We start from the raw sequence: 9,910 nt of genomic DNA on the forward strand, positions 1-9,910 counted from the left end.
CAGTGGTAGAGTGATGGTCTGTCGAGTAGGTCTAACCTGCACTGATATTTGTTCATTTTTTAACTATGAAAAGATATTTTTAATGGATCAAGAATATGCAATCATCAGCCCTTGCTTGATCAATGACACTGAGCAGGAATCAGTTTAATTATAGTAGCTATTTCTCAGTTATAAGACACACACACACACACACACACACACACACACACCAGTGCTGTAAGGATTTTAAGTTAAGGATGTGCATTTCTGGAAAAACCTAGTGATCTGGGACTAATTACATTTCATTAACCTAATTTTCCTGGGTTAATTGCTAGTAACTGAAATAGGCTATTGTGAGTCTTGACTATAAGTCTTGACTATACGGTCTCCCAGATGAGTATTCATGATACGGTCTTTCTATTTGTAGAGTAGCTTTACTTTTTCTCTCTTTCTGGTCTGTCACTTGATCCCCAGAGCCACAAACTCCTGTGTGGCCGATAAAATTGCGCTGGAATGCAGGCAACAGCAAAGCACATGTCATTCCATTTATAAGTCTATCTCATTTCAGGCCTCAGTTGAAAAGGATTTTGCTAATCTTAGAAACAACTAGAAACATTTTCGTTTAATTAACATGAGCTCCCTTTTAACTGTTTAGTACACAGTAATGAATAATTTACATTCAAGGCTAAGAAAGCACTGCTTTTTCCTTTAAAAGAAATTCATGGATGCAATTAGAAAAAACAAACAAACAAACAAACAAAAAACCCAAGTGCACATTTCTGTCTAGTTGTATTTCTAGGTTTTTTATTACAGTCTCTGACAATGTGAAACAACTTCAGGTTTTTCTCCAGAATAAGGACAGAGGGAAATCGTTACCCCTGAGGTCAGGGATCCTGAAACCGGCTGGAGCCTCTGCTGGTGTATCTAGGGGATTTCAACATTTCCCAAATAACTGACCCAGAAGACATCGTGAGCTTCTCACGTACTTTTGAGAAGAAGCTATAAAATCAAGCCCAGTCGGGATAAGAAGCTCTTGATTTGGCTATACTTAGCGCCACTCACCAATCAAGAATGGGCTGCTGAACTGGTTCTCAAGTACACTATTTAATACGGTATTCATTGATTACCTAAAATGTGTTAGAATTAAAGGCCGCTACTCAGAGCGAAGAGGACAAAATGCCCTTTAGTTCCTTTTCAAGTGCCTGCTTCTCTGGCTCGCCGCTCCCCCAGGCTGGCGATGTAAGCAGGAAGAGAGATTCAGTACTGTTTCCATTGGTCGGCTGACGAAACACCTGCTATTCAACATAAGCAGCTTTCTTCTCTCACCCCAGAAATAAATGATTACTCACCGTGTCCAACACAGCAGATACCTCTCCCTGCCCTGTTTCACTCTCCCCACTCTCCCCTGCCCTTCCAAACACTTTCCCAAGTGCCTTAGACCAATGAGATCTGGGGCTGTAAGTAAGGGACCTCAGAGGTCATTCATCCGACCCACCTGCCCCCACCTGCCCCGCGCTGAGAATTGCATCCATCTGGGGCACAGACTTGCAGCTTCGTGAAACTAATGCCTGTTATTCTCCCTGCTCTCTCCTTTGTCCCTACAGCGCCATGGCCACTTACTCTGCCACATGTGCCAACAATAGCCCTGCACAGGGCATCAACATGGCCAACAGCATTGCCAACCTGAGACTGAAGGCCAAGGAATATAGTTTACAGAGGAACCAGGTGCCAACAGTCAACTGAGGAAAAAAAAATAATAATTAAGCAGGCCTAAGAAGAAATCAAAAACCATAAGACACCTATCCTGCTCTGTCATTTCTTCATCTGCTGGAAAAAAAAAATCAATAAAAACAAACAAACCAAAAACCTGAACTAAAATATTGGGACCATGGCAGAGAAAAGCAGGAGAGGAGCAAAATGAAAATTAGTTAACCAATGTTTCTCCTCCCTCTGGGATACCACCACCACTTGTTTCTGTGTGTGTTGATTTTGTTTTTCCTTCTATTCATGCGCTTTGCTTTAATATACTCCAAGCTTCTTCAGTTAGGTTCAGCCCACCCACCCCCATGATTGTATGGGTTTAAAAAAAAAAAAACCTACAGCAGCCAAAGAAACCGTATATATATTCAGAATCATTATCTATAGTCTCCTCAGTGACCTGTTTGAACTTCAGTGCCTTACCCTTTCCTTCTTCCCAGTTCTCTGTATAGAAGCTCTGGAAACTTCTGGAAAGCCAAAGTCTTTCTGCAGAATCTGTGCCAGATACGATTTCCTTTCTCATTGTCTCCATCTCTGTTGGTCACGGTACGGCTTTTCCATCAGCTACTGTTAACCACATCTGGCCACTGGCTTGTCAGATCCACTGCGATTGGCTGTGTCTGGCTAGTTCTAAGCTCTAAGCTGTAGATCTAAGCTCTACTTGCTATAAGCTATAGATTTAAGCTCTAAGCTGTAGACGATATCACCATCACCACCGTCCCTCACCCCCATCCGAGCAGTCAGCCACATTAAGTTAAAGATATTTGTTGTTTCTGAATGATTTGCTGTCACGGGCTATTTGTTAAAAGAAATATATTTCACTTGAGAGAGGGAGAGAAATTTCTCTAGGAAAACAGAGACTGAGTTGTGAAAGGCATGGCCTACATCTCTTTAGTGCCTTAAGGGTAGTCAGATGCACACTTATATATATATACTGTATATATTTATATATTTTATATATATATATATAAAATATTCTTGCAAGCTTGAGTTTGCAAACTCAAACACTACAAAAAGCAAGTTTCACGCCGTCACCACTGTCCTTATCTCTACAGTGATGAGATGTTTTTAGGGATCTTGTTTCCTTTCTTTCTCTACACACAATTCTCATCAAGGCCACAGAGCAACTGATAGGGCATCTGTTTGAGAACAGGTCTCATTTTCACATTTGGGCTTCAAATAAATCAGAACCTATTTGAGGCTCTGACAGTGTTCTCGAGTTTGGAGTCTGAGCTCCGGTGGAATGGGGATAGATCCTGGTACACCTCATGGGAATTACGCTCAGAGGATGGAAAGCCATGTACTTTTCTGCCTCTCCACTCGACAGGAATCTGAAAGGCCATGTTTAAATGGGATACTTAAAGGCTTGTTTAAGTTCCAAAAATGGAAAAGGCCACTGTGGGCCATTCTTTTTCTAATACAGTATTTTGAAATAAAGTTTAGTGCCTAGGGCTGCGAGCCAGGACTGACCTGTCTTTGTTTCTTTCTTTTTGTCTCCAGCTGTGCTTTGGTAACTTGTCAGGTGGACTAGACCAAACTACACCACCGTGCTGTGCCTCAGTTTACCTTTTTTGTAAAAATGGGTTTAACAATACTTACCTACCTCACAGGGGTGTTGTGAGGCTCCTTTCGTTTGCTCCTTCATTCTTTCCTGTATTTTCTCTTTGTGCAGCACTTTGTAGCCAAAAGTACACAACATTAATGGAAAGATATGGTACCTGGAAGCCTCGTTTCCTAGCAAGGAAATGCTACCTTGCCTTAAATACTTAACAGCCTCGTATTTGGAAATGAGAAATAGGTTTATACTTCCAGACCTCTCAAAAATCACATCACTTGACCAAAGACTAATGTAAGATGCACAGAACAGACATATTCTCGACCTATTTTTATTCCTGACCAGGTTGGTTCCAGTAATCTTAGTTGTCAGTAATTAAAAAGCTTTAGATTGGCTTTGGCCAAATATGCCAACTCTGAATGACAGGCAAGGACTAAGATGCACTTTCCTCACACGTTTGCCACCCCTTCCACCTGTCACCTTGAGTGAATGGTGGTAGTTTTTTCAGCCAAACAGCCACCGATCTGAAAACATATTTTGAATGTTGCTTCTGTACTTCTTTTCACAATGAGAAGGAAGCCCATCTTATGCATTTTGCTTTCACCAACTGATCCCCTCTTCTTTTAATATAACTATTAAACAGATGTTTTATGCAGGCTGGCTGAACACCACATATTCCTTGCTTCCTAAAGAGTCCCTCGGTGAAGTCTTCTGTCCCGCTAGCTGCTGTGGATTCTCAAGATTCAAAGGAACGGTGTGGTCCAACAGATTAAAACATTCTTTGTGAAATCCGAGTACAATCCGAGACATTGGCGAACTCTTGGAGTTTGGACTTTGGGGAGAAGAGCCACAAGTGTGTTTGGGTGATAGTGCAGGGAACAGAAATCACACACGACAAGATGTTGCTGGATGGGGGAGTCTTCGAAGAGGGTGTAAAGGGATAGAAGGTCCTGTGAAACAAAGTCATTTGAAGCTTTCATCCTGACACCCATTTTCAGCGGTGCACAGAAAACCCCAAACCCCAAACCCAAATGCTCTGTGAAACTGGGAAGTTTTACTACTAGAGCCTGGGAAGCGATGTCTGAGAATGTCCGAGATTAACGATGTCTGAGAATATCCGAGAATATCCGAGATCAGCCATAGGAGCTTTCATTGATAACGAAAGCATCTGTTATTTAAGCACCTGATCAAGAAGTATACACATGGGACAAGCACTCAGTATTGTTCATTTATTATTGATTTTTTTTAAGGTAGAAGTTGGATATCTGATTTAGAGGAGTAGCCTTTTGGCTCCCAAGCCAGGTCTCAAGAGAGGGTCTCGGGACCACAAAGTCCCAAGGCATACATACCCCTGTTCCTCGCCATCATTATACCCAGGTGCAGATAATGCGTACCAACTATCTGTGTCCCCAATCCCTCCCCAAACGAGATGCTGATTTGTAGGATACCTGGCAGGTTAAAATTAACCAGAGAAGGTGATTGAATAAAAAAAAGGGAATGACACTTAGGGTATAAAGATCTCATAAGAAATGTAATATGTAAATTATATCTTGCTTTATGATGTAAAATATACATTGTTTGCGCTAGAATAGAAATGATTCCTTTTCAATAAAAAGAAGAAGGATACTACTGTGTCGTCTTTTGTTACGTACATTTGAGTCTGCTGATTGTCTTCTCTTCGAATTTCAAAAATAGATCTGCTGGGACCTAAGATTACATGCAGGAAAGAGTGAAGGTAAGAGGGATTTGTAGGAGAGAACTTTTATTGGAGTGTGATAGTGTTTCCTCAAAAAGGAAAAGAATCTATTCCTCTAAAGCAAGGACAATGGTAGGAGGGACAGGGGGCCTTTATTGGTATAATGGGTACGTGTAAAGTGGAACTTTTATGGGAGTTCACTTATTTTTTACCCCCCACTTTAGCGCTCACAATACCAGCTGACGTATGACAAAACAGACAAAATACAAAGCACAGACTTTCATTTTAGAGTACAGAAGCAACAGGGCAAAACTTCTTAGGCAGCTGCTCACCGTGTTTCGCGCTGGGTGAATGGGCCTGGGAGGGAACTAGAAAACCAAATTGGGAGACATGGGTTCTGTGTTCATACAAATTAACCATGAACCAAGGTATGCAACAGTCCAAGACGGTAAGCGCCTGTGTCAAACAAACAAATAGTGTAGACGGGAGTCCAGGAGAGGGAGAAAAAACAAAACAAAACAGTGAGCTCCAGTGGCTGAGGGTTTCTCGGAGGACCTGGCTTGTTTCATCAGCGAGCGCTGAGAGGAGAGGAGATGTTGTTGGCCTTTCAAGCCCGGGAGTAGAGATGGGATGAAGACGGGGACACAGAAAGGAGGAATCTGTGTTCAGGGACCATGGCAAGATGGGCCCAGATGGAACGGAGGGTTTGTTGTGAAGCTGAATGGAAGAAAACGCTGGAGATTGAAACCGAGTCTTCATCTTGCAAAGTATTGTGTGTCAGGGCAGAGGCGTTTGGAATTTTGCTCAGGCCACAGAAACCCACTGGAAGTTATCAATCAGGAAAAAAAAAAAAAAAAGAAAAAAGGAGGTCATGCAAAACAATACAACTTTAGCAGGATCATTGTGGCCAAAGAATGAAGCTATTCCAGAGCAGAACAGGAACGAGAAGCAGAAAAACAGCTGGGGGGCGCCTGGGTGGCTCAGTCGGTTAAGCGTCCGACTTCAGCTCAGGTCATGATCTCATGGTTCATGGGCTCGAGCCCCACATGGGGCTCTTGCTGACAGCTCGGAGCCTGGAGCCTGCATCGGATTCTGTGTCTCCCTCTCTCTCTGTCCCGTCCCCCACTCACATTCTCTCTCTCTCTCTCTCAAAAATAAACATTAAAAAAAATTAAAAAAAAAAAAAAAAAAAAGAAAAACAGCTGGGGGGGGGCGGGGGGTGGAGCCAAAAAGCAAAGGTTGAATAGGACACGTCTTACAAAGAAAGAATCAATAGGATCTTGTGGCAGGAAAGAGAGGTTAGATGATACTGGTTTGACACCTGGGAACCAGGACAAACGAATCCCTCGGTGGACAAAACTGACAACCCAAGGGGCGCCTGGGTGGCGCAGTCGGTTAAGCGTCTGACTTCAGCCAGGTCACGATCTCGCGGTCCGTGAGTTCGAGCCCCGCGTCAGGCTCTGGGCTGATGGCTCGGAGCCTGGAGCCTGTTTCCGATTCTGTGTCTCCCTCTCTCTCTGCCCCTCCCCCGTTCATGCTCTGTCTCTCTCTGTCCCAAAAATAAAAAAAAATAAAAAAAATTAAAAAACGTTGAAAAAAAAACCTGACAACCCAAGAGAAACAGGACAGACCCAGTGACAGAGGACAATAACTGCAGTTTTAAGCGTGTGACTGAACTTGAGAACCAACATGTCAGTGTCCAGTAAGTGAAGATATGCAAGTAGGGCTTGAAGGCAAGGTCACGAGTGGAGATGGAACCTTGGGATTCATCTCTAAGGAGGTGACGCCATGAGGTACCAGAGCGAATGAGTTCTTCGAGAAGAGAGAGCATCGTCACCGTGCTCAAATCATGCTTCTGATAAATGGCCTTTGGAAGTCTAGTGGACGCTTGTACAACGCGTGTTTGAATTGCGTGGGACCGCTGATACGTGGATTTTTTGATAGTCCAGTGTTGTAAATGTGTTTATTCTTCCTTATGACTTTCTTAACAACGTTTTCCTTTCTCTAGCTGGCTTTATTGTAAAGATACAGCATATAATACATATCCAAAATTTGTGTCAATAGGCTTTTTGTGTTACTGGTCAGGCTTCTGGTCAAGAGTAGGCTATTAGTAGTTAAGTTCTGGGGGAGTCAAAAGTTATACGTGGATTTTTTATTGTACCGGGGATTGGCGCCCCTCACCCTTAGGTTATTCAAAGGCCAACTGTAGTTTCAACCCAGGGAGGAAGCTTATACTTTGCAGAACATCTACAGTTGGAGAGAAGGCTATGGAAGACAATTTACAAGGAGCTGTTTGAGAAATAGGGGAAGATTAGCTTGTTTGTAATCCCAGAGTTGAAAAAAGAGGAATTGTCAAAGAGAAGGGAATGTTCAATATGCTCAAATGCTGTAGAGCAGACCAGCTTAACCGGGGATGTAGGAAAGGCCATCGGCTGCATGATTTTCTAGAGTACAGTTTACTACGGTGCCGGAGGAAGAAGGTGCCTTTTGACAAGTCAGGGTAAGAATAAGCGTTTCAGAAAAACCAGAAACAGCGGCTTATAGGCCCCTTGCTTGAGACATGCTGGCACTGAAAATTTTTTAATAAGGATTCTTTCAGCTGCAGGTGGCAGAGACCTACCACCCGGTTCAAATTACAAGGGATTTTATTTAAGGCCCCCTAGGGCTGCTCACCGAACCCAAAGTATTGCTGGAGCCCAAGCAGCTCCTGAGATTCCAGATCCTGGAAGAAGGCCCAAGTCCCTAGATCAGGCAAGAGCCGCACAGTTTGTCCTGGCATCCATGAGCACTCTTCTGACTGTGCCCCTCTCCTGGGCAACGAGTCTGCAGGGCCAACTGGACGTGCCCACCTGGAACCTGCACTCCTTATTGCAGACCATCCTTCAGGCACTCGGGATTGAGAATTCCCTGCTCAATCGTCTGAGCCCATTTTCAGGCCCCTGTGAACCAATGTTTGTGTGGGTCAGGATGCGCAGACGAATCTGGGGTATGCGTAATGCGGTTGCCCCCTTTGTATGTGCAGGTCTGCTTTTGGTGCTGGGTGGGTGGATGGGAAAAGAGAAGTGGACAGGCCGCAGGCTGGCTTTCGAGAGTCAGAGCGTCCCCACACTGCCGTGTTCTGGAAAGGAACTCCAAATAGTTTGAGAATTCTACGTATAGCTTGGATTTCCGGGTCACTGCGAAAGCATGTTCATTAAAATAGGAGGGTAGAACAGAATTTGTTGAACGGTTTGTTAGGTCGATTTATAACAAATTTATGGACGTGAACACGCGGACTTTCATTTGTCCCCGGGGCCCAGACGCTGCTCTAGTGTCCCCAGTGGATGGGTGCCATACACCTTTTTTAAAGCTCTGTCTTTTGTGTCACTTTCTGGAGATTCCATGAAACAGAAACCCAGAAATCTTGCCAGATTTCTTGTTGAGATGTAATTCTTGAATGTGAATCCCTTCTGGCCTCACTTTGTTTTTCCCTCTTAGAAACAGGACAGAGCTCTGCTCACCCAAGACCTCAGTTTGAAAGCCTCTTTAGTCCTCTCCCTTGAGACAGGGTGGCAGCAGAGTTTTGGACAGTTCCTGAGCCCTTTATCCTTAGCAGCATCTCCATATATGATGCTTTGTGGTGAATGGGGGTGGGGGGGAGCTTGACACATTGTTTCAGGCTAATGGGGAGAAGGGACCGAGAAAGAACACTTGCAGTCATTTCTCTGCCCTATGCTTCTAAGCCCTTATATCTTCCACCGTGTCTCAAACCTCCCGACTCTGCTTGAAAAACGAGTTTACTATTGTCTGACCCTTGGGAGTCTGGGAGATTTGGGATTGGGTAGAGATCCTCCCTGTTCCATGAAGTGCCTCTGGTCATCTGCTTCTAGATTTCAAGGCCTGTAACAGATAATGCTCCACTTACTTATCAGTTTCTATATTGTCAAGCACCTTTCAGTTGCAAGTGGCAGAAACTCAACTCTGATTAGGCTGAGATGGTTTCATTAGGGGACTTGTTAGATGGGTAGGGGTGGTCAAAGAACAAAAGGAGGGAACTATAGGAACTAGGGTAGCTCTGAGAACCTCGGGCGCTAGAACTGAGACTTGACATCGTCAGACCTCTCTGTCTGCCTCCCATCTCCGCAGGCAAGTTTTCTCCACGTAGCAGGCTACCATCGTCCATTTCACTTTGGAGAAAAGATCAGAGAAACAAGCTCCTGTTACAAAAATCCTGAGGGTGGATTCTAGGGTCCTGAATTGTTCTGTGCACAGCCATGATCCAGTCACTGTATCCTGCAGGTGGAGGCGTACTGTGCATCTGGACCAGGGTGTCTGCCTGTATCGGGCACCAACACATCTCCTCTTGTCCCCATCTCTAGTTCTAGGCACTACCGCAGCATTTGGCCCCCAGGGGACTTCAACCTCGGAAGCCATGTTTTAAAGATGGTAAAGCAGCAGAACCTGGGATCCTGAAAAGTGACTGCAGGAAACAGAGCTGCAACCTTGCTGACCAGAAACCATCTTGGCGTGTCATATGACAGAAAAATAAAGTTCTATCATGTTTAATCATTCTACAACCAGGTCTATTTGTTACCGCAACCTAGCCCAACCTAACTAATACACCTCCTTCCTCTCTCTTCTCTCTTACTCTCCTTTGTTTCCTTCCTTCCTCTCCCCCTCCCTCCCTCCCTTCCTTCCTTCAGCCCATCCCTTCTTCCTTCCTTCCTTCCTTCCTTCCTTCCTTCCTTCCTTCCTTCCGTGCTTCCTTCCCTTCTTCCCTCCTTCCTTTCATCCTTCTTTCCTTCCTTTCTCCCATACTACCTGCATTTCAAGATGCTTGTTGTAACTCATAGACATGGCTCTCAATGACCACACACTCTAATTCTCCCACCCTGGACATTTAAATATTATATAATATAATATTATATATTATAATATATTAT

General features: G+C 44.1%; 1 protein-coding gene across 4 annotated transcripts in view; it reads left to right on the plus strand.

Moving 5' to 3' along the window:
* PRRX1 (paired related homeobox 1) overlaps positions 1-9,538 on the plus strand; it is a 79,856-nt gene extending 70,318 nt beyond the window's left edge. For 2 of the 4 annotated variants that reach the window (XM_058702147.1, XM_058702149.1), the window contains one exon: positions 9,347-9,538. In XM_058702147.1, the coding sequence (XP_058558130.1) occupies positions 9,347-9,440 (94 nt within the window). In that variant the 3' untranslated portion in view covers positions 9,441-9,538. Of the gene's footprint in view, positions 1-1,583; positions 4,919-9,346 lie in introns of those variants that run through there. The other 2 variants (XM_058702148.1, XM_058702146.1) reach the window with 2 other exon arrangements.
* The last annotated feature ends 372 nt before the right edge of the window (positions 9,539-9,910 follow it).

The sequence above is a fragment of the Neofelis nebulosa genome, chromosome 15, assembly GCF_028018385.1.
Source record: "Neofelis nebulosa isolate mNeoNeb1 chromosome 15, mNeoNeb1.pri, whole genome shotgun sequence".
Classification (NCBI taxonomy): Eukaryota; Metazoa; Chordata; class Mammalia; order Carnivora; family Felidae; genus Neofelis; species Neofelis nebulosa.